This window comes from Copadichromis virginalis, linkage group LG14 (genome assembly GCF_057382275.1).
Source record: "Copadichromis virginalis isolate Kocher_CV1m ecotype Utaka linkage group LG14, C_Virginalis_male_GT1.1, whole genome shotgun sequence".
Lineage (NCBI taxonomy): Eukaryota > Metazoa > Chordata > Actinopteri > Cichliformes > Cichlidae > Copadichromis > Copadichromis virginalis.
Genome location: NC_140631.1, coordinates 976,454 through 1,000,470, shown reverse-complemented (window position 1 = coordinate 1,000,470; position 24,017 = coordinate 976,454). Strand labels below are relative to the sequence as shown.

At 46.1% G+C, this 24,017-nt stretch overlaps 2 protein-coding genes across 8 annotated transcripts in view; one reads left to right on the top strand and one right to left on the bottom strand.

The window, feature by feature from the left end:
* a2m1 (alpha-2-macroglobulin 1) overlaps positions 1-14,434 on the top strand; it is a 64,571-nt gene extending 50,137 nt beyond the window's left edge. The window contains exons 26-36 of the mRNA XM_085478945.1: positions 6,102-6,258; positions 6,883-6,957; positions 7,489-7,654; positions 10,303-10,499; positions 10,584-10,799; positions 11,545-11,663; positions 11,756-11,846; positions 11,930-11,998; positions 12,646-12,751; positions 12,835-12,876; positions 14,308-14,434. Of these exons, the coding sequence (XP_085335071.1) occupies positions 6,102-6,258; positions 6,883-6,957; positions 7,489-7,654; positions 10,303-10,499; positions 10,584-10,799; positions 11,545-11,663; positions 11,756-11,846; positions 11,930-11,998; positions 12,646-12,751; positions 12,835-12,876; positions 14,308-14,330 (1,261 nt within the window). The 3' untranslated portion in view covers positions 14,331-14,434. The remainder of the gene's footprint in view (positions 1-6,101; positions 6,259-6,882; positions 6,958-7,488; positions 7,655-10,302; positions 10,500-10,583; positions 10,800-11,544; positions 11,664-11,755; positions 11,847-11,929; positions 11,999-12,645; positions 12,752-12,834; positions 12,877-14,307) is intronic.
* A 176-nt stretch (positions 14,435-14,610) lies between these two features.
* phldb1b (pleckstrin homology-like domain, family B, member 1b) overlaps positions 14,611-24,017 on the bottom strand; it is a 99,605-nt gene continuing 90,198 nt past the window's right edge. For all 7 annotated transcript variants that reach the window (XM_085478938.1, XM_085478939.1, XM_085478942.1 and 4 more), the window contains 5 exons: positions 23,748-23,838; positions 23,027-23,173; positions 21,950-22,169; positions 20,443-20,528; positions 14,611-18,238 (listed from right to left, as the gene is read on the bottom strand). In XM_085478938.1, the coding sequence (XP_085335064.1) occupies positions 18,098-18,238; positions 20,443-20,528; positions 21,950-22,169; positions 23,027-23,173; positions 23,748-23,838 (685 nt within the window). In that variant the 3' untranslated portion in view covers positions 14,611-18,097. The remainder of the gene's footprint in view (positions 18,239-20,442; positions 20,529-21,949; positions 22,170-23,026; positions 23,174-23,747; positions 23,839-24,017) is intronic.

The window sequence follows — 24,017 nt, the reverse complement described above, 5'->3', positions numbered from 1 at the left end:
CTGCATGGCATCAACATGTTAACGAGGTAACTGCTAATGCTAACCGCAACGCTAACGCGTTGACGCCGTGCAGCCCCACGCATGGGGCGATCCGCGGTAACTCATTAACGGAGATTTGTCGCGTTAATACAGTTATGCCATTAACGTCATTTTAACGAGAGTAACGCTGCAGCACTAAAATAGTAATCTCTACCGAGCAGCTCCTCTTTGATAGCTGCCGTGTCCGTCCTGTCGTTGCCTGCAGGTGAAGCGATGGGGGAGGGGGAGTTGTGTTCAGTGAAGGAGAGGCGAGACAGAGTAACGCAGCGTAGAGACAAAAGTGGACGAAAGAGAGGCAAACTTGTGGTTCCACAAGTATAGTAGACTATATCGATATAAACAATATTGTCACATCTCTTATCTCGTATAAAAATATATCGATATATTTAAAAACTCGATATATCGCCCAGTCCTAGTATGAACAGATCAGAAGCATATGGAGCCTGGATTTGGTGTTAAGTGGAGAAAATTCCAGCAAAAATTAGATGACTGCTATGTAGCATTAGAAAAGAGATGAATCATGGCTGTGTGTTCAGGGTAAGCTAAAGGGAATGGCACCAAGAGACAGTTGAAATCGGATTATTACCTTGCCGATATTTTGTTTCTTGTGCACACATTAAATACACATAGAAGGCCAGGGAAGGAGGAATTTGGGTGCCGTTGCTGAAGCTCTCACCCAAACTTGCCAACGGGAGTTGGAGTTGAGTTTTGCAGATGTGAAAACGGAAACAAGCTCTGGAAATTGTCTAATTGCGCAGTGCTGAGGCTAGAGCTCGTTTGGCATTGGTGAAGCGAGAACTGCTGGTTGGTAGAAGCCGGGCGTAATGTGGGATCAGTGAATTCTGCTTTTATACGAGTATTTCCAGGACGGCGAGGATGACGGAATCAGATTATGCTGCGGACAATCGAAATAATTGAAAGCAAGCAACGACATGAACGTGACAAGACGTGGACGAGATTGGACAAAGGCATCTGCAAAGGAGAAGGATGTAGAATGAGAGAGATTTAAAGTAAGCGGCATTAATGCTGATTGTCCTGGAAAAGGTGATTGGACGAGACCAGTAATGACACAAACAGCTTGTCAGTGCGGGAAAGTGGGAGTGAGAAAGCTGAGATTTAGCCGGCAGCACCTGGGAGATGTCAGACCAAAGGTCTTTCTTATTGAACTTGCATATAAACTCTCTCAGTATGTGACAAAATTCTGATGTCAGTGAGTCTTATAGTTTACAGTCGATGTCATCGATCGTGTAGACTGATCTTCGCAGCGCTCGTCGTGGGCTGTCTGGTGTTTGTTTCGCTGCCTTTGTGAGGACACGGAGCAAACTGCCTCATCATAACCATTTAACCTTAAAACTCAGTCCTAATGCTGGAACCAATGAGAGCAAGCCAAAAGGCTCTTCTACAAAACATGATCACAGATGTGCACGATAGTTAGTTTATTTTTATCTAATCATAATTGTTCTCTTTGTTTTCTGGTTTCCTGTGATTGATGACGTCAGTCGCTCGCTCGTGTTTGGATGAGCTGATATCCATCATTTGTCCAAAGTTTGGTGAACACACGCAGCAACGACGCACACATGTTCACGGAGTCCTTTCAGCCTCCTTTTCAAAGCACCAAACGCTTTATTTGTATTATTTAATTTATATATAAACTCTCCAAACTGAATCTCCAAACGGTGATTCAGTTCATCTGGACGAAGCGTTTTGTGGGAGAAACGCTTCGTCATCATCAGGTGACTTCTTCAGTCTCAGCTGACTGCAGGCTTCAGTCTTATAAACAGCACATTGATTTACTTACCTGGATGATTGAGCATCAAGACATAACAATCTGAAGTAAAACTGTTGTGTAAATATTTTGTAAACAGTTCTAATCTCAGCCTCTGTCTCAACTGTGTTTACTTTGCATTTGCACGGCAACAACATTGTGATGACCTATAAATACTGACATAACGAAGAAGACATTGGTGCTGCGGTTGCATCAGCACTTATAGAAGCATTCAAACATTTATCCAGAGCTTTGCTGTTGAACTGAATATTTTCAGCTCAATTCGAACACTTGATGTGACGAGAACACAAAGCACACGCAGTGGGAGGTAGACGTGTGCACGCACACACACGCGCGCTGCATGTCCTCTCTGGTGTTTGGCACCAGCAAGCGTCCTAATAATTTACTTTATGAGGAACCTGCCAGAAAATATTAATATTTTCATTTAATGGGCTTAAAGCACAGTGCCTCAGGGGATTTAACAAATCTACTGCTGTTTTGAAAGGGTGCTGGGCAGTTTGGCACTTGGTGTGTGTGTGGGTGTGTTTTTGAGAAACTAGGCCTCTCAAGTGTTCAGTTACATTAGAATTTCAGAAGAAAACTGGATGAAAATTGTCCAAATCACTTAAAATAACAACAGTTTCTGTGAATGCGTTGATGTAAAACCTTCACCCAAGCGTCGACGCTGCAGTCCTCCACATGTTTATATGAACAAACAGCACCATGTGAAAGGAGTTTCCTATGGAGACAAAGTCACACAGAATTATCACCGCATCCTGCACCTCCCTCAGTGTGACAGCTTTTAAGCCTCTTACCTCCTGGTTTCTTTTTGTTTTTGGTTCTGTGGCTTTCAGACTCGTCTCATCAGCTCTGCTGTCACACAGAGCAGAAAGCTTCACTATAAACACTCTGATAAACCTGCTGTAGCCACCTGCAGACATGTTGAGACCAGCACATCTGTATACAGGAACATGACCAAATGACTCGTGTGTGGGATGTGTCCTGCTGTGAAATGGACGTAGCCACCACAGAGACGCCCAACAGTTGGCAAAGTCTTGACCTTTGCGTTCTCTCTGCGGCCGGTCCTACCATTTTATTTTCAGCCGTAAAACACTGATAGGGTATTGTTGTCACCCCTGCTACAGACGTACTACCAATCTTAGACAAGTTTGAATCCCAGTGACCTCGACATCAAGGTCAGAGGTAAAGTTCCTGAAGTTCTTGGGAATGCAGCGATTCATACCATGGCTGTATCAAACTGGGAGGCTGACAGGTAGCACTGGGGGCCACCAGTATGTCTGTCATACATGCACACACGTTCTGACTGGACTGCACAAGGTGTGCCCTATAAAGCATGCCTTGCTTTAATTGTCTCTCTGGTCACCAATGGGGACCATTACTCAAAAAACAAACATCAGACTGTTTTCACTTTATTTAACAATAAAGATATCAGGAAGGTTCCCCTGAGCTCACAGATCCTTCTCTCATGGACTTTGACACAGTGAGACTTCCTTTGTGCATCTCCTGCTAGTTTACCCATCCTACACCATCACCCCCAGCACTGGTGGATGGCAGTTTCTCCCATTCAGCTTTGCAGAGCCAGAACCACCAGGCTAGATGGGGAGTGTCTGTGCACAGTCATCGTCAGATCTCTACGGAGATGCTGAATCGGGTTCAAGTCTGGGCTCTGGCTGGGCCAGAACATTCACAGTGGTCCCTTTGGTATTTGCACTGTGTGCTCAGGGTCTGTTCTGCTGGAAGATGAAACTGAAGGTCCAGAGCGCTATGGAGCAGGTTATCATCGAGGATGTCTCCGTACGTGTTCATCTTTAAATAAATAAAGACTGTAACCTGACAGAATGTGGAACAAATGAAGGTCTGTTGATGTTTCTGGATGCAGGGCTCTAGACTAACTTTTTGCCATGGGCGTACCGGTACAAAAGTTAGGCGCACACAAATTTTCTAATAATTGATATAATATAATGTGTTTTCTGGATACACTGTGCTTTTTCAGCATTCAAAGATTGATGACACCGTGTCAGAGCACTGGCTATGAATTTCAGAAGGATCAGGCCTTAACAGAAAAGTTAGCAATAGTTCTTTTCCTATTACAGCTACATCCACGTCTGTCGTGCCTAGGCTGCTCATAGGGCTGGGTATCATCACTGATTTCTATAATCCATTCGATTCTGGTTTTCAAAGTCCCGATTCGATTCAACTTAGCCTCAGACAGTCAGAAATATTATAATTCTGATCATTTATCAGTACTGACTTCATCAGAATTGTGAACATCACAGCAGATGCCTTTGTGTGAAAGTAACTGAGAATAAAACAAAAACATGAAGGAGATTTTCCTGGTCTGGCTTTTTATAGCAGATAACCTTAAAAATATTCTACAATGTTCTGCATATAAAGTTTAAATTTCTTCAGTATTGAACAACAGAAAAAACAGGCTTTCTTGTCCAAGGTCATTTAAGTGAAAAAAAAAATGACAGCAGCCACGGCGCTGTAAACAACGGTAGACTGGTGGGTAATAAGCCAATGAATAATACAGAAAACAGAGATTGGAGACGGAAACTGTTCTTGAAGTACAGAGAGAGAGAGAGAGAGAGCTAGCTGTGCATGGAGTGTGATTTTAATAGTCGTGGAAGCAAAACAGCAAAATTCATGACTACATTGATCAAATGTGAAGCGCAGTTTGCTGCTTCTTTTGCTGCTGGCTCGGTGAATTTTGGCTGGAGAGACAAAACCTGCAGCTCAGAATCAGCGCAAAAAGACGTAATCACAGCGCGGACCGGACGCATCAGGATCGCTGAGCTCCGACAGCGTGTCCGTCTGCGGGCCGTCGGGTGAGAAAGCCGAGAAAGACAAAGCTGATTCTGATGCGTCGGGTCTGTGTTTACGTCTTTGTGTGGAGTCCGTTGTTACGAGTTCAAATATTGGGGATGGAGACAAGAGAAAAAACCACAATAACAACACTGGTCCGGCCGGGTTAAGTCAAACGATGATTTTAATGATCACACACGTGGGAGATGGACACTGTATGCAGACAGCCTCAGATCTCAAAATGGTGGAGCATTAATCAAACTCTTATAGCCTCTGGTGCCCCCACCTTATCATAAAAGCCTAAACATTCACATGCTTTTCTCTCACACGGCGCCTAAGCTACGACCTTGGCTCCCCGTTTGTCTGCTCCTGCTGAGATGGGGCAGAAAACTCCAGCATGTTCTGTTCTCTTCTAATCAGACAAATAAGGCGATGAATCAGTTGAACTAATGCAATAGTTATCCGCTTCTTCTAATTCAGGAGAATAATGCAAACTAAAACTACATAATAATTCACAATCTTTAACTAGGGGTATAACATGGCATAAAATAATATTACAATTTAACACCGTGTACCTGCTCTCATCTGCTGTTTGGTTGTTGTTGAAATGGTTTTGTGAGCTTTAATCTGAGAATCTGGCGTTTCTGGCAAAACACAGTTATATTTAAAAGTCGATTCAGGATTTAATGAATCGATATCGCTTTATTCAAGCTACTCACCTCCCACTTCCACCTGCACTTTCAACTGGACTACGGCCAATCAGAGAGGTCCCGCCCCTGACTATCTGATTGGTTTAGTGTGTCTGTTGTTGACCACAGGGAAGGTTGCAGGGGGTTTTTTTGTTTGTTTTTTGCTACCCGAACAGTTGGTCGCACAGGTGCAACCAAATTTTTTTTTTTTAGTCGCACCACTGAAAAATTTGGTCGTATTTGCGACCAAATTGGTCGCACTCTAGAGCCCTGGGATGCATTGTGTACTTTAACAACAGATGTAGGTTTTAAGTGACTGTCTTAGGACCAGGGAGCTCCAAACATCTTTATATGCAGTCTGTGAGCATGAAATGGTTAAAGAGCTGGGTATGTTTCTGAGGATCTGTAGCAGCTAAAGGAGTGGAGAGCGAGTGTTAATCTGACAGCAACACAGCTCCCGTGGCCTCCCTGTGGTGTTGGTAACTGTTTGACACTGAAAGTCAGAAATGTATATCTCAGCGTTTTCAGCTTGATGGACTTTCATCGTGGTCTAGTGGTCAGAGTAATTAAACAGTTAGCCTTTTGGGCTCCTGAAAATACAGCACTCGTATACACGATGAATTCTGCTGTATCACCAATGAGCTCAGAGGGATGATTGCTGCAGACGGGGCTGTGAGTCCTGTGAAGCTGTTATGTAATTGTCCTGGAACTGGGGTCGTGTTGGGGTTACTAATACGAATCGACGATTAGATTGGTTTTCTAAAGTGTGCGTGTCTTTCTAGGCTGACCTCCTTCGTGATGAAGTCCTTTGGTGGTGCACGGCCGTACATCTACGTGCAGCCCAAGCACATTACAGAAGCCTGGAGGTGGCTGTCTAAACACCAGCGGCCTGATGGCTGCATCAGATCAGTTGGAAAGCTCTTTCACAATGGCATGAAGGTAACAATCACTCTCTTTAAATGGAGCTTTCTTATCAGCAGCTGTTGGTGCTTTAAGTGTTCAGCTTTGGATAAATCTCTCCTGCAAGATAAAAGCACAAAATGAACTCTGTATTAGAAGTGATTTACATAGAAGTTTCAGAGGAGATGGCCTATAGCCTGCAGGCTACACGCGCACACACACGCACAGGAAATATCCTAAACTATCCAATGACTTTCCAGCTTCTCCTAAAGCACCACAGGCCTCATCAGCTGCATGTTTCAGGAGCCTAGCTTTGGTCTGCCTCTGATTTTTGCAGAAGACACATTTCAGTGTCTTCTGCACAGCAGTAGCAACGTTAGAAAACACAGTTCTGGGCGTTTGGCACTGGTGGAAAACCAAAAGTTGAATCCTGTGACTGTAACAGCAGGTTACACAGCCCCTGCTGAGTGTTCGAGCTCTCGTGTCACTGGACATGCATGCGCTGCCTCGTGGAGCATCACACCGTTTAAAGGAGCCTCATTTTTGTTTTCTCCGTCACATTTCTGTGGATGATCACATTAAACAGTGTGGTGATAGAGACACATTACAAAAGAATGCTCTGTGGTTGTTTTGTGAGCATACGGTGTTGTCATGTTTCCACAGGGAGGAGTGAGTGACGACGTGTCCCTGACTGCCTACATCACTGCTGCCATGCTGGAGCTTGACGCCAATGTTACAGTAAGTCTCACTTCACTTTTGAAAATCAGGACATTTACCGATTTAAAACAGTTGCTGTAACACGACGGTTTCTCAGCAATACTAATCAGGTGAAACTGGTCGTGTGCATTTCTGTCGACCATCGTAGCTTTAGGTGTAGATGCTAGCGTTAGTGTCTCAGTGTCACATTCAGCCACTGTCATACCGTTCTACATCATGAGATGGTTTATCTTGTATACAGATTAAACCTCAAATTACACTTTTTAAGCTGCTGTATCTGCCCTACAGTTCCTGATTGTCTGCAAGCTGCTTTGCAGCCCAGTTTTAATTCAATTCAATTTTATTTATATAGCGCCAAATCACAACAAAAGTCGCCTCCTCTTCATCCTGTTTCTGTCACATCTGCTCTCTGTGCCGTACGCTGTGTGGAAGAGCAGAGCTAGCAAATGAATGAAAGCTACACGACAGCGGTCCTGAATAACACGCGTGATTTTACTCTGAGCACTTCCTGCAGTCTGTCCCATACGTGTGCTCATGTCTGCCGTGTGACAGGATCCCGTGGTACACAACAGCCTGACCTGTCTGAAGGCTGCAGCGGCTGGCCAGCTCGATAACCTGTACACCACTGCCCTGCTGTCCTACACCTTCACTCTGGCTGGAGACGAGGAGATGAGGAGCAAACTCATCACCCTTCTTCATGAGAAATCGAACACACACGGTGAGGCTGACACTGATCCAACTCTATGATGCAATAAACTTCCTCCCTCTGAGGAAGAACGAGTCTTTGCTTCCTTAACTCAGTAAATGGATCTTTTTGGCTGAAACAAAGAGAGAACGCAGCGTCATCGTCATCTCCCTCGACTTCAGTTAAGTCTAAAACTTGGAAATCATTGTTTGATCCTCGCTTACAAAGAAGTCTTTCATTTTTAAATGTCTGTCTGATGGTTTAATTTTAATGGAGAGAGAAAGAATGTCAACCAAATATCCAGAAAAACACATTACTTACAAGTTATAAATTAAATTGCTGTTATGGAGGGAAATAAGTATTGGATCCACAAGTAAAACATGACTTCGTGCTCGGTGGAGAAAGCCTTGTTGGCGAGCACGGTGGTAAGACGTCATGGGGTTTGCACACATCTCAGGACGGATCGTAGTCCACTCCTCTTTACAGGAATCCTTCAGGTGTCTCGGCTGCTGTTTGCTCAGCTTCATCTCCCTCCACAGATTTTCTACAGGACTGAGATCTGGACACTGGCTCCATCTTTAGCCTCTCCTTTGTTACCTTGGTGACATGTTTTGGGTCACTGACGTGCTGCAAGACTCGTCCACAACCCGTCTTCAGTGTTCTGGCTAAAGGAAGGAGTCGGTCCCTCAGTGTGATGAAGCCATGCTGTGGCCTTATAGCATCTTCTCCCAGGCCTGAATTATTTAGATGTTTATTGGCAAACTTAAGTCAGGCTCTGCAAGATTTCATGTCACCATGACATGGTTCTACCAGTGCTGACCTGTGGTCCTAACTGCCTTCAGATCATTGAAAACCCTCCTTCCTCATCCTCGCTCCATGAGGCCAGATGGAGCTCCAGACTGAGGGTGATTGATGGTCGTTTTACATTTTGTATATTTCTGAATAATCGCACCAGTTGACCGTGGCTGATGGTCTGGTAGCTCGTACAGCTTTGTGCAGGTCTGTCCTTGAAGTACTTTAACAGCTCTTTGGTCTTTTTCTGGATTTGTGGTTGATATTCTGACTCTGAATTAAAATGAACTGTCTCCATTTTTATGGTGTTATTTCTTTGTAAGTGTGAAAGCTTAAAAATTGAGCAGGGCATCGTATAATTGTTTGCCTGATAGAAGTGTTTGTGTCGTGTGCTGTGCGTGCTCTCACAGTGCTGCAATAACTGTTGTGAGCATCTGAAGACAGGCTTGTTGAGACAGACAGTAGGAATTAGCCTCTCAGTCGAAACAAGCTACCTTGGGTTAGTCTGCAGTTAGAAAATACTAGAGCTGCCACAAACGATTATTTTGATAGTCGACTAGTCTGCGATTATTTTTGCGATTAGTCGACTAATCAGATCATCATCCATTGGACGTAAAACGTACAGTTTATTGCACCAGCAGCATCTGGTCTTATATAACTATCATTAGCTTACAGCTTTAAGTGTTTAAGGTCTGTGCTAACTAAAAATAAAGACAAGATGATAGTTTATTAAAGTTTAATGAAATCTGCAGATTGTTTCGGTGAAGTTTAATAAACTCCTTGCTATCTAAAATATAACAGGACACCGGAGTAAATTCTGGAGCATCTCACACTTCTGATAATCAGCTGTCTGCTTGACGTTTATTCAGCTGTGTAAAAACTTTAATCTCAGCCAAACCGATTTACTCAGCAACAAATAAAACACTGAAAAAAGCCAAACAATAACATTTTTAAGTTATCTAAGTGACTCATATATCATGTTTAACCTCAGTAGCGAAAGACGGCGGTGGGTTTGAAAACGATTTGCCGGGAGTCCGGTGTTCTCACGGCTCTAGTTAGCCTTGCCCCCGCCTAGCTAACGAGCTAGTGGGTAACAGACGTCTCCGAAAACGTCGGAGCGCTTTTGAAAATATGCGGTGTCTTGATAAACTGAGCAGATATTTGAGGTTTACACAGCAACATCCCTGCCTGAAAATATGTTAAACGTTTATTTTGTGACCCAGAAAGAATAATAAGAGTAATATTAAAACTAACTAGCTGCCGCCATTGTTGGAAACTGAGCTGGGCCGCGCTATGAATTCTGGGACACAGTTTCTTCTTCTTCGGGGTTTAACGGCAGCTGACATCCTTGTACATGCAGTGCTGCCATCTTCTGTTTCAGTCCGTTATTACACTCTTAAATCCTACTACTTATTCCTGCGTCTTTTGGGATCTTACAAAGCTTCAAACGACGCGTCGACTATTAAATCAGTCGTGATGATTTTGATAGTCGACATAATCGTCATAAGTCGTGGCAGCCCTAGAAAATACTAACACCTCCAACCTTGTATTAGAAAGGAAAGACTGTGTTTCTTGAGACATAGTGTGACTGAGCTTTTGTAGATACATTTAGGTGTCATCTGCATAATCGTGAAAGTCTTAAATAGGAGCAGGAACTTGCAGAAACCAGCTTCACCCTAACAGGTTCCTCTTTGGTTCATTGTCACATCTAATCAGACTTTACAAATGTCCGATCCAAAACGAATGCACCGTGGGGTTAGGTTCATTGGTGATGAGTGCCAATGTGGTCGTCTGTTTGTGTGTGTGAGCCGTGTGACAGATGGCGTGCGTACACTGGGATATCTGCAGACGTGTCCTTTATTTGGTCCTTTATTTGTCCTGGCTGGCAGGAGGCACCCGTCACTGGAAGAGAGCAGGGGCTTCTGGGAAAGGCCTGGACTCTCTGGAGGTGGAGATGACCTCCTACGTGCTGCTGGCTCTGCTGTCCGGTCCCTCCATGCCAGGCTTTGACTTGGAGTACTCTTCTGCCATTGTGCGCTGGCTCACTCAGCAGCAGAACCCCTTTGGCGGTTTCTCTTCCACACAGGTCAGTTAGACCACGTTTAACCTTAAAGGAGGGTGAACTCTGAACCTGTGCTAACAACATTTCTAATCCGTCTGTGGCCCCCAGGACACAGTAGTGGCCCTTCAAGCGTTGGCGAAGTATGGTGCTGCCACCTACAGTTCAGAGGTGGGCACTACAGTGACACTGACCTCTTTAGGAGGCTTGAACAAAGAGTTCACCGTGAATCAGGACAACAGGCTGCTGTACCAGGAGAAGAAGCTGAGCGAGGTCCCAGGAGAGTACACGATCAGAGCCGAGGGACAGAACTGCGTACTGACACAGGTACCACACAGATACGTGTGCAGCACACCAAGTACAGAAGTATTTAGTTTTTTAAACAGAGACAAGCAGCTGGAACCATTGTGACAGCTTCCAGCTAAACACACTGTTCATGGACCTGGCATGACCTGGCATGACCTGGCATGACCTGGCATGACCTGGTATGACGGCAGACGAATGACTCCAAGCGTTCCTTCTGAGTGTTGTAGTGTGGACAAAGTCTCTGAAACTTTCCTGGTTACAACAGTACATAAGATAACCTACAGCTCTAGAGTATATGTGAAAGCAGGCCTTTGTTAGTGTGTGTTGCACCTGAACAATGTACTCATACATGTTCAGTGTTCCCAAACGTAAAGCAGGAGGAGCCCAGTATGAACTGGTACATGTCCACTGAGCTCAAATTGGAGAAAACACAGTGAGGTGATCGGTAGATGGGAAGAACAATATTTATTGTTCTAAAAGTATTTTAGCGACTAGTTGTTGATGACGCGACAGCCACGGTCCTTAGTAAAGGCAAGAAACGCCACTGAAGCCTCCACCTGCGGCTGGTGCAGCAGATGGAGACTGGGATGAAGGTAAACATCCAGGCTCAGGTGGAGGAGGGCCGCCGTCAGACTACCAGCGAGATTTAAAGACGTCTGATTGGTAAAAGCTTCCTTTGCAGTGTGTTAATGCGTGACGTGAAGCGTCTGATCTGCTAGTGCTGCCGTGCCGCTCGCCACAGCCTGACTTTGCTGTGTCTCTGCAGATCTCCATGTTTTACAACATCCCCCCTCCTGCAGACTTCTCTGCCTTCAACGTCTCTGCTAACACCATGGCCAAGTGTAACATCAGCAGGCCGCAGCTCATCCTTTTCGTGCATGTCAGGTACTCTGCATGTGTGTCTTGGGTATAATTATCTAAACCCCGAGACAACCTGAGAGCACATGAGGATCACAGCACTGTGTGACTTTTTGCAGGTACCAGGGGAGGAGAGAGGAGACCAACATGGTCATCGTCAACATCAAGCTCCTGTCTGGATACGTCCTGGATAAGAGCTCCCTCACACTGGTCAGTTGGCCCGCCGCAGGCGCTGCCAGTCCTGCCACATGGTGTTTGTCCTACAGACTAACTGTTGTGATATGCTGTGTTAGCTGCAGAAGGACCGCTCAGTGAAGCGCGTGGACGTGGAAGAAGGATTCATCAACATCTACTTAGACGGGGTAGGAAGCACGGCCGCTCTGTTTGTATAAAAGCTGGATGACCTCAAAGCATCATTCTCTCTAATGACCAGCAGGGGGCGACTCCCCCGGTTGCGTAAAGAAGTTTGTATAAAAAAACATGGCCGTGCTGCTTCTTTAACACTTTGCTGGTTCATGGCTTCCTGCACTTGGTTTGAATCTTATTGATACAACACGATGTTCATTTGTGTCATTTATACTCGCGTCACAGCTTTAGGGCCCGCCCACCTTTTAATTGACATGTCTCCCTCATCATGTGCCAAATCAAAGCACAAGAAAAGCAATCACAAGACAAAGTGCTGCGTAACAGTGTGTGTGACACGCTGGTGAAATGGTGCTCATAAGCAGGAGCTGGTTGTATTTTGACGTGATGCCCAGCACGCCGTACTGTGACCTCTGAGTTCAGGACGCAGTCAGCCGATGTCATCAGTAGGTAGAGAAAAACTAAACCTACGCAGGTCTTTCAGCCGTCTCTACATTTCTAACATCATTATTACCAAAATCATTTTAGCCACTGAGTCCTAATTATCATGATTACTTCAAGGGTTTCAGTTTGAACTTTTGTGGAAAGTCTTTGGTTTGCTGTAAGGAACATGAGACATGACAGCGGCTGTGAATGTTGTCTGCAGCTGAGGAAGGATGACATGCAGATCTACAGTGTGACACTCGAAGAGGATCAGCCTGTCAGGAACCTGAAACCAGCTGTGGTTAAAGTCTACGATTACTACCAGACGAGTAAGAACCGAAACTCGTGCAGATGCTTCTTTGGAGTTGCCGTCGTTCTGTTCGGTGCTGAAATGTTTTTGCTCTCATTTCAGGTGATGAGGCGGTCACCGACTACACGTCCTCCTGTGCAGAGAGTATGTAACACCTTCATTCACTGCGTCTTTTCATGCTTCAGTGTTTTGTGCAGGACTGACGCACAGACTCAGTTCAGTTTTATTTACAAAGCGCCAAATCAAAGCAGTAGTAGTACAATAATACAGAGAAACAAATCCCAACAATCGTGTTACATCCCTCTGACCAAACACTTGGCAACAGTGGGAAGGAAAAACTCCCTTTTAACAGGAAGTAACCTCCAGCAGAGGCAGGCTCAGGGAGGGGCACCAATCGGATGGGGGGTTGATCACGAGTAGATTAATGGCATCACATTCAACTTCAGCAGAACTGAAGCTGCTGATGGAGCTCATACAGATATTGATTGATTTTTCCTTGCTCTTTTCCATTTTAGGTCGACCTATTTGGCTCATTTTCAGTTTAATATTTCTATTTGTTGGCCCTATTAGAGTAGCTTTGCATAATTTTCAGTTCAAAATAATCCTAATTTATCTTACTGGGCCTTTGTTCAGCTCCCAGTTCTCCCCGTCAGGTTTCCTCTCAGCTTTCTTGTGATTGGCTGTAAATAGGTTTAATGCCAGGTAAGTTGGGCTTTTGTGCTCACAGCCAGAGAAATATGAGCAATGTGCCAAAAACTGCATGTCTGTTTATTTACACAGCGTCACATGACGCGAGCTGGTACAAGAACAGTGTCTGGTTTATCGCATCTTGTCAGCTGTGTGGGGGCTGAACTTTCACTGAGGTTTAACAATTAGGGGTGTGGCTGCTTTGATGGACAGGTGTATGATGTTAGCTCAGTAAATGTAAATGGACTGGTTCTTATTTAGCGCTTTTCTACTCTGAGCACTCAAAGCGCTCTATACAACTAACTCATTCACCCAATCACACAAGCACTTCTAAGCTCTTAAGGTGCTCCCTGTCCAACATTCATACACATTCACACTCGGATGGGTTAGTATCTTCCCACGGATATTTGGCATGCAGACTGGACCAGTCTGGGATCGAACCACTGACCTTCTGGTTAGTGGCTGATCTGCTCTGCCACACAAAACTTCAATCTAAAAATACAGCACTGTGTGCTGGACCATGACTCATTAAATTCACTCAAGTACAGCCACATCAGCACCATCAAGTATGTTTAATAAGATTAACTGACAAATAGGTCCTGCTGTATTTTATTATTACTCAGTTACTCAACAGATACTGGCAGATAATGTGTTTGCAGCTCTATCTGCTCTCTCTCTGTAAACCATGGATATCATAGTCTGTCTTCCATCTTCAGTGTACAGTCTGTAAATCTGAGGGCTGTAGAACAAATATGAATGTATAAAAGCCAACACTGGATCAGTGTTCATGTGGCCATGAAGAAACGATCCACACACTTCATTTGAATACAAAGTGAGTGGAAATGTTTGTGGCTGGTTTCCATGTAAATAACTGTGTTTTCTCTGCAGGTGACACCATCAATGAGCTGTAGAAGTGGTTTCCTGCAAACCTATGCTGGGACAGTTGGAAGGTTCACTGTCAAACTGTTGTTTTTTTTCCCCTTGCTTCCATTAAAATACACAAAAAGCAACTTTTTAGCCGTGTATTAAGAGTGACTCTATTTCATGTATTTTTAGTTTTTTCTCAGTGTTAGAGCTGTCATTATGATGGCTGTGTAACAAGCCCGTAATCAGTCAGCGTTAGCGTCCGTACAGCAGTTACTGGTCTGTCTCTCTCAACACTGGAACCTGCTGAAGTGGAGGAAGCAGTCAATCTGTGATAGTCGTTTAATAGAGCTGACACAATCCATACATGAAAATGACACGAGACATACAGGGTACCAATAACAGCATGGTCCGAGTACTAAGAGTGTGTATGAGTGTGTGTGTGACAGGAACCACTTTATGAAGAACACTAGAGTCTAGTGTGAGGTGGATTACTCGCTGATACATCTCTACCATACCATCTGAAATGTAACTGACAATAAAACTTCTAAAATGATACAAGTAAAAATTGTACTTCTTTCCATACAATACTGTTTGATTTCCATGTTTTCATTCAGGCATCGTCTTCACAGAATGACAGTGATGCGTGCACCTCCTGCTCTCCACAGACGGCATTTAACAGCCTCGCCAGTGTTGAATAGTTTGGTTTGCACGTCCTCGCTGTGCAGGGAAATAAAAGGCAAGTGGGTGGTAGGGACAGAGTATATTAAGGTCTTTTCACTAGTCTTATAATAAGTAAACATATCACTGTCTCAGGCACCACAACTATAAGTAATCATCACTATACCGACACATGAAACCAGCTCCGCATGCTCCTACAAATCAAAGTAGCACTGGAAACCTGCTGATCCCAAACCGACCACGGTGAGATGAGCCACACAAGGCGCTCCATCAAAGCCGAAGGTGCAAGATTGATTTATCCATCCTGGTGCAGGCAGCGGGCCACAGAAAGAGACTGAGCAGGTTTTAGTTTTAAGACAGATGTTCATAATGGAACCAAGGAATCAGCCCATCGCTCCATCGCAGGGGAAATGAGTACGTAATGAAAGAAGAGCCGTCTGTCAGCATGGACAACAAAATCAAATGCCTTGAAACAACTAAATATTGAAAGCAGCGGTACTGCAGTGTAAAAAGCTGTACTCGTTATGACCCATAAAAATGGAACTGTGCCGATTTCAAATGAAAACAAACGAGCTACATAAATGAGCCGGAGGCCACGACGTGTAGCTTCTGGAGTGTAACATGAGAGAATGCAGTGGAGTATAAATACTTCTAACTTGTACTTCAGTACAGCAACTCACTTGATTTTTTTAATTAAACTGGTGAATTCCACCTTAAATCTGCATACAGCTGCTTTCATTCTTTTTATTGTTATTAAGTCTCTCTGTGCCGCTCCCTGATCCTGGATCTACTGAAGTCCTCTTCCTGTTAAAAGGGAGTTCTTCCTCCCTGCAGTCACCAAACGCTGGGATTGTTGGGATTCTCACTCCACTTTGGAACAGATGACTTAATTGATGCTACGTCGAAATAAATATTGAATTAAACTGGTTGAAAGAAAAATAAAACACTTTGTCCAATAGTGTGGTAGCTGATCCCCACCGCTCAGGGTGGTGCCACACCCCCGTGGTGAAGCTCAGAAACAAAGTCAATGCATTCATATAACTGGAGAGGCTGTGCTCTACTCACAGACACGGCATCGACAACAATAACAACAACAACATAGTCAAGGCACAGTTCTGAATTGCATCAGTCCATAGTGTTGTGTGGTCCTGTGTTGGTGCCATCTGGTAGCTGTTGCTTAGGCTGGCAGTGGTGATGGCTGCTTCCCAGCAGTCATATCAGGTTAGCTAAAGGCTACTTGGCAAACAGAAGATTTACCACTTTGTGCACACAAAGAGATGCAGTTTGCACCTAGAGTTGGCAAAATGACAGCTTGATACAGACACAGTGAGATTCCTGTTCAACATATTCAACAAGTGCACTGAGAACGTGGCAGCTTTGGTGAGACCAGTGTAGCGGTCAATCTCTGAGACTCGAGGTCCCCCAGTGAATGTGATGGACTGACCGCTTCTTCATTACGCAATTAATAATTTAGGAAAGTAGAGACTGTGGATAGCTGATGATGAGGCTTGTTGCCCCTGGCTTACAACAGCACATGGAAAACTTTCAGGGAAAGTCCAGTTTCAAAGCTGTCAAAGGACCGATGAGCGTCTGGATTATGAACGCTTTCTTAAAGAGGACCCATCTCTCTCTGCTTTCAGTTCATCTTCAGTTGGGCAACTTTAGAGCCCCTCGGTTCACCCTCGGTTTCAGCATCCGTCTCTCGAGACCCCCTCCCCTCCCTGAAAGCCCACTACCATTGATTGCAGAACGTCAGGAAGCCTACCACGGGGCAGCGTCCAGTGTTTATGTAACGCCTGTTATGCTCGGGCTTCTTGTGCCTAGAGCAGATGACTGATTGACAAGTCGATCAGTTTGTTATGACGCCGCAAAACTGATTGAAATAATGACTGAATGTATACAAGATGTAACTGTGTACATGAACATGAAGATACAGAAGGCCGGGTCCTCTTTAAGAGGGTTAGGGTTAGCTCAGACTAGCAAAAAGACTGGAAGCAAAGGGACAGAGCTAGCTAGAAAGCGAGACTTTTAAGCTAGCAGCTTGTCTCTTTTTTAGCTTGCTAAGAAAGTTAGCTAGCTTCAGCTAAATACAAAACACAGAGAACCAACAAGATAAAGCAAAGGAAATGACCAGTTTACTATGAAGACTGAGTGGGACAGCCAATGAGATGTACTAAAACCACGACTGGTTTTTACACACATAGCCAGGCTAACATTTCTCAGGGCTTCCAGTCTTCACGCTAAGCTAACGCTGTTGTGGCATTAGCTACATGTTTTAGTCTCTCACCAGCTCTTGCTAGCTTTGATACACAGTACTGTGTATTGTACTACATTAACTGAAATGCACCAAATCCTGCACAAAGCCTGGTCAACAAGCAACTTGAATACTGACACCTTCCCAACCCTCCACGGGGCAAACTGCTGTGAGAACTGCAGAGTGAACTCGTGAGCGGCTCAAAGTCTAACATCACTTCCAGTTACTTTGGTAAGCCTATGTGTGGAGATAGGAACAGGGTGGAGCCGTGGGTGTAGCTGTGGATGCTGATTGGCTTAGTGTGATTGGCTCATTGTCTTCAGTGTGAAGCTGAAACGCGCTCCTCTGTGTTTCGCCGTTACAAACGTCCTCTCCAGCTCCGGCTCACTCAGGGGTTACAGTATTTCTCAGGTTACACATTGGAAATGAGATTTTTTTTCAAATATTTCTAAAAATGATTACAGGATTCGATTGAACTATTCCTGTCTAACAAAGTCATGAAAGGAAAACACATTGGCATCGTGTGATTTGGCAATTTTCTCTACAAGTAAAAAAGAAATAAAGGAACAAAAAATACAAAAGTTCAACAAACAGTTAACTATAAGATCTCCATTTGGCAATATAGAAAGGCTTTGTAATAAAGTCTTTGACAGGTTTACATTTGGTTTATATACAGACGTGTGTGCGTGCGCACGTTTCCTCCCTTTTTAAATCCAGACAGAATCACATAGAGTGGAGGTGGAAACAAGTACACGGTCAAATCAAAGATGTTAGATTCAAAAGTAAAACAGGAAGGCGAGCCGTCGGAGGACAGGAAACAGGAAGAGTCTGTGATGGGAGCGTCCCCGCCAAAGCCGCCGGCTTGTCCCAGCGCTCTTCTTAGTTCAGGAACTGCGTGTACCCCTCCGCTCCCGTGACGATCACGTCCATCCAGATCCTCATGGCCTCGGCCGACGGGGCCACCACGTAATAGAGGCGGTCGTGGGTCTTGACGCAGAAGGTCAGCGAGGGGTTGGGGCTCTGGAGGACACCGGGACAAAAAACAAGAGAGACGGGAAATGTCCAGTTAACAAAGAGCTAACCATCAGCATGCAGCGAGTCACCGCTGCTCTCAAGGCTCCTTCAGGTCTCTTCTGTAAGGTCCAACGACCGATTCAGGTTTATGCAACATCACTGTATGTTTTTATTGGACTGGATTTGTACCTCATTTCTGCCTCAAAAGAAGACGCCAAACACAGAACAAAGCTATTTAAACGCAGCACGACCCTCAGGTGGACGGATGCTGAGGGTACAGACAGGGAACAGAATTTGGTACAGACAAGAGCAGACCAGGACACAGGAGGCGGGAGCATGATGGCTCCCCTCACCCCAACCTGGTTTTGCTGGTTTTCTTCCTGTTAAAGGGAAGCTCTTCCTTCCCACTGTCACAGAGTGCGTGCTGCTCGCCTGATTGTTGGGGTTTCTCTGCCACGAGCCATCACTGACGATCAGCTACTGTGCAGTGCAGCTCGACCCACGTGTCTCGCTCTGGTGCTGAGCTCATTTCCTGTACGAGCTTCAGAACCAGCAGCTGTTGGGTTACGCGCTGTAGGCTCTCTTTTTCTTTTAAACACCAAACGAGTGCCTGTCCGTTGACTGAGCTGCCAGAATCCCTCGCTCTGTGTAGCCAAAAAGCCTCTCCTAGGAGCTGGGAAGAAGACCCGCAGGACCGAGCCGAGCAGGTGGAGCAGCATGGTGGAGGTGGGTTGCAGAGCAGCTTGCAGTTGCACAGCTTAAATGAAACACTCATTATGTTGAGGCACTCGGACTGTGGGCCGAGGCTGTGATGCTACACGGGCAAAAAAAACTGTTTGCCAGCATTAGAGCCGTCTAACATCAGCTCCACACCAACAATCCAGTGTTTCCAAACAGCTGCTACGTATAGCTATTTAAAATCCACTCGTTCCTGCCCGGCTGCTCGGCTTGGCCAATTTGGTGATTTTTGTAACTTCCCAGTTGGAACACCGAGTGCCCTCTGGTGGACAAACTAGGCAACACCAACACTCATAACATTTCCCCGTCTCTACTTTCCCCCGTGGGCCAAAATAAATGCAGATACTGACAGATGGGCCAATGGATCAGCTAACACATCCATGTCAGATGAAAAGTCTCCACACACTTCAGGCACCTTTGGTTCCACACTGACACTAAAGATAATGCAGGGTAAGAGAAACACATGAAGTAAATGGTAAATGGCCTGTATTTATATAGCGCTTTACTAGTCCCTAAGGACCCCAAAGCGCTTTACACATCCAGTCATCCACCCATTCACACACACATTCACACACTGGTGATGGCAGCTACATTGTAGCCACAGCCACCCTGGGGCGCACTGACAGAGGCGAGGCTGCCGGACACTGGCGCCACCGGGCCCTCTGACCACCACCAGTAGGCAACGGGTGAAGTGTCTTGCCCAAGGACACAACAACCGAGACTGTCCAAGCCGGGGCTCGAACCGACAACCTTCCGATTACAAGACGAACTCCCAACTCTTGAGCCACGATCGCCCCATGCTGTTATGCTGTATGCTGTTAGTTTACTATTAAAATACTAATAAATTGCTGTTAATTAAAACAGACCCACGTTCTCCTTCTGACATGGTAACATCAGCTCTTTGTGCCGCTGCTAAGAGCAGCAGACTCTAAAGTTTCCCTCTGTAACGCCACATTGGAAGTGACAAGTCGAATCAAAGTTCCAGAGTCGATCAGAGCCCCGCAGTCAGAGCGTGGTGTACTGCGACAGCCCGTCAAACACAGCAGCTCGGCTTTATGTCGCAGATAAATAAAGTGACAAGATGTGGAGGCTCAAGACGAGCAGCAAGAAACATGAGCGGAGAGACACCTACGGCTGCGTCAGGCGTTTGTGAACAGAGGAATCAGACACTCACAGGCAGCACTTCTTAATAAATACAGCCTGGATGTATTCTGTGAAGCATATGAATGAGGAAGCGCTCGAAACACTCCACTGGTCTGTACTGGGATCACTGGGACAGACACAGGGAAGGATTAGTTAGGGTGCGACTCTGTCACTGAGGGTGTCAGCACAATAGAACTACATCCCCCGGCGCACACGGCGGCCGAGGTCAGGCGGGCGAGCACAAAGCGAGGATGCACATGCTGCTTATGTTCAGTGTGACAGGAGGAGGAGACGTGAAGGAAAGAAGGATGAGACTTAAAGATTTGTACCTTAGTGGCGCTGCGCAGGTGATCGTAGTAAACCTCCTCTATCGCCTGGAAGTAGATCACTCCCTTCAGCTTGGTCTCGTGTTTGTCTGCAGGACAGAAATGAGGCTTTGGTCAGAAACTCAAACGTTTGCACTTTCCCAGGCTGGCACGGAGGACAGGGAAGACCCACGGCACGCTGAAAGGGATCAAACTTTGACCAGAGTACAATTAGAGTGATGGATGGAAAAGGACAAGCACGGTGCCCCCCCCACCTCTGTTTTTAAGCCAGTGGTGCTCTCATTGTATTTTCACACTTGACTGCATTCTTACGCTACTCTGGTACATGGTTGCAGTTTGTTTCATCAGCCACTGCAGAACTGCAGTCAGGAACCGGTGGGGAACTCAACAGCCCCTCTCTACCTCCAGGCACAAACACTCCACGAGCCAACTTAAAGAGTAGTAGGTAGAGACGCCGCGCTTCATTTCGAGGAACGGCGCTTTGCCTTTAACGCGCTGCTATTATCTGCTAACGACCTCTTTAGCATTCAAACAGCCCTGCATTTGCATCTCATCAGGCTGCATCTAAACTAGCCAACGACCCGCTGCTGCTGCTGGTGGAGGCTGGTTAATGCGAATTAGCGTCGCTTGTGACTTCTGCACGTCACCTCTAGTTAAATGCTGTTCAAGGTCAAGAGAAGAGGGCGAGAGGTGCATCTCAATCAGCTCCTCAGAGAGCGTGGCGCCGAGTGCATTTTAACTACTGCCAAAGTAATCTCCGTACACCTCCTCGCCCTGGCTCGCTTTCAACAAGGTACGCTTTAAGCAGCTTTAAGCGGAACCTTCTGAGCACTTCAAAGGCCGTCAGCGAGCGTCCCCGAGCTCGCCGCTCAAATGACACCAGCCTGCAAGGTGCACGCAGATCTGCTCCAAGCCTGGAGGACGCATGCTCTGCTCTCACTCACAGCGTTGCTGCTTCGCTCTGCTTTCCACATCATCTCAGTTTCCACTGGTGACTGAACATGAAAATCATCCAGAAGAGCAAATGAGAAACGCAGGCGGAGGTTATTTTGTCACCGTGTTAGGTTTGTGCTTTCAGCATCACTGAGGACACAAACATCCATCCCCTCGGACTGAGTGATGAAAGCTTCAGAGCACTAACACTGAAGAACCCAGACACATCAGGGGTTTGTTTCCCTACAGAGCGCTTTTCCACAGGCAGGTGTGCTCTCAGGGTCGGGGCCACGTTAGGTACCGCGAGTTGAGCCTCAGGTGTGAAGTTTATGGTTTCCCTGGGTCTTTTCCCGTGTGTCATACAGAAATCTTCTTTTTTTGGTTTTATTCTGTTGTATTTAAAGGCCGGTGCATGAAAATACTGTCAGACACAAACCGACTGATGTAAAACAGGTTGGGGACCGCTGCTGCAGAGGCCCCCTTCTTCTGTTCATTTGACTTTGTCAGGTGTTAAACTGGGACAGACAGACAAAGAGCGCCACGCTAACACAGCAGACGCGGACACCTCGGCTCTTACCAACATAGTAGGAGAACGTCCTTTTGAGGCGGTCGAACACGAACCAGCGTTTCTTCCACGACTTGATCTTGCCTCCCATCTTCACCAGGTAGCCCTTGCACATCTTCTCGGTGAGGATGACGTGATAGCACGTCTCCACGCTGTGACCTGACGACTCGATGTGCGAGCGCAGATCAAACTCCTCCTTCCTGATGGGCAGGTAGCGAGTCATAGGACGGGCCTGCGTGGACAGACATGGGCAGAGGAGTCACTGATACGGACGATGCAGACGCAGAACCTGCTGCAGGTCTGAGGATGCAGACATGAACACATAAAAACACAGTAAGACAGAAACGTCTCTGCACCAAGCTGCCAGTCACAGTCTGATCAACAACCTCCTCCACCTGTCTGTGGACGGCCTGATAACGAGGCGCCCACATCAGGCATAAATCACACGCTTCATTTTCAAAGTCAGGTTTATGCCACATGTTTTAATGTCTATGAAAATGCAGAAGGTTACTCATCGTGCACTCTTTGCCTGGCTGCAGCTGGTCTCTGTGCCACAAAGACCAGCTGCTGCTCACGCAGGACAGATGTTGAATAAAGGACTTAACCCTGTTTGGTCACTCGTGTGCGCTCCACGATGCTTCAACCATTATTCTGACACAGTATGAAAAACGACATTTAAAAGCAAAGGCTGCTCCGTCACAGTGGGAAACATCAGCAGGTCACTCTGATGTTTCCCACCATGAAGCTGAACCTGGTGCTTTCACAGGCTCACCTGTGGAGACCTTTCACGTCTTTACAGACTTTTAGCATTTTGTGTTAACATGGATTCAACTGTTGGCGAGCTGTTGGCACACGGCGGTAAAGAACAAGCTTTAAATGTTGGAGCACGCGTTCACGTTTGTGTTGCATGTCGATGGACAGTATTTATGGCCACACAGGGTTTACATCATAAATGCACGTGGGGTGGTTTTGTTACGAGCACGGCCATATTTATGTGCCGCCAGCCGTCCGTGGCGCCGCCACACCCGCCCGTCGAGTCACTTTGCACGTTTCCGCCACACGGACTCGATTACATCTGCTTTCACTGACCTGAGAGAAGTTCTTGGCCCTCATCTTGACTTCCTTCTCCACCAGCTGCTGCCGGTGGAAAGTTTCATCCTGCAGCCTCTTCTCGGCCTCCTCCCTCCTCCGCCTCTCCTCCTCGAGCATCTGCCGGCGAGCCAGGCTCTCCCGTTCCTAGCGGACAGCGCTTTCATTAAATATTTTTTTTGATCTGTGGAAGGGTTTGGCAGAGCGCACATGTTCGCTCTTCATACATTTATGTACAGGGTGTCCTGCTGGGAGCTGCCCACAACCTGGAGCTGCTGACCACCGCGCAGCTTCCATTCTTTAAACACAAAACTCTGATATTTGGAGGCGTAATGATCGGCAGACACACACAATGCATCGACGCAAACACTGCAGTACTACGACTGCGTGGAAGCCGTTTGGAGGGTGAGAAACAAAGGCGCTCACTGTTTTCTCTGTGTGAGATTTCCTAATTGGATGGGGCTCGCAGTCAGACTCGGTGAGAGCAGAAGATAATGGATGGGATCATCTGAGGTGCTTCATCGAGGCACAAAAACAAAATGTGCAAAGTCCAATAAAATAATTAGCAGCTCTGCGCTGCTGTCAGGAACTTTTGATTTTTTTAAGAAATGCGAGTTCAATTCAGCGTTATCGACGGGGGCGCTGCGAGAACTCATCGCTCAGCGAGTATGGATTCGGGACAATCAGCTAACGCTGCAGCACTTGCGACGCTGCTTCTTACCCGCGATTCGATAAGTCTGGCTTTCTCCAGCTGCGCCTCCTTCAGCATCTTCTCCATCTCCTCGATCTTCAGGGCGTCCACACCTCCGACGCTGCCATCAAACACGACATTAGTTACTACACAAAGTCTCACAGCAATAAGTCGACAAATACAAAATAAAAGCATCTAAAGCCCAAGAAAGACATGAAAACGCTTAATGAGGTCACGCTGCAGCATTAATCACGTCAGTGGAACGATCCTCTCCATCACAGCTTCAATCCCATTAAACTC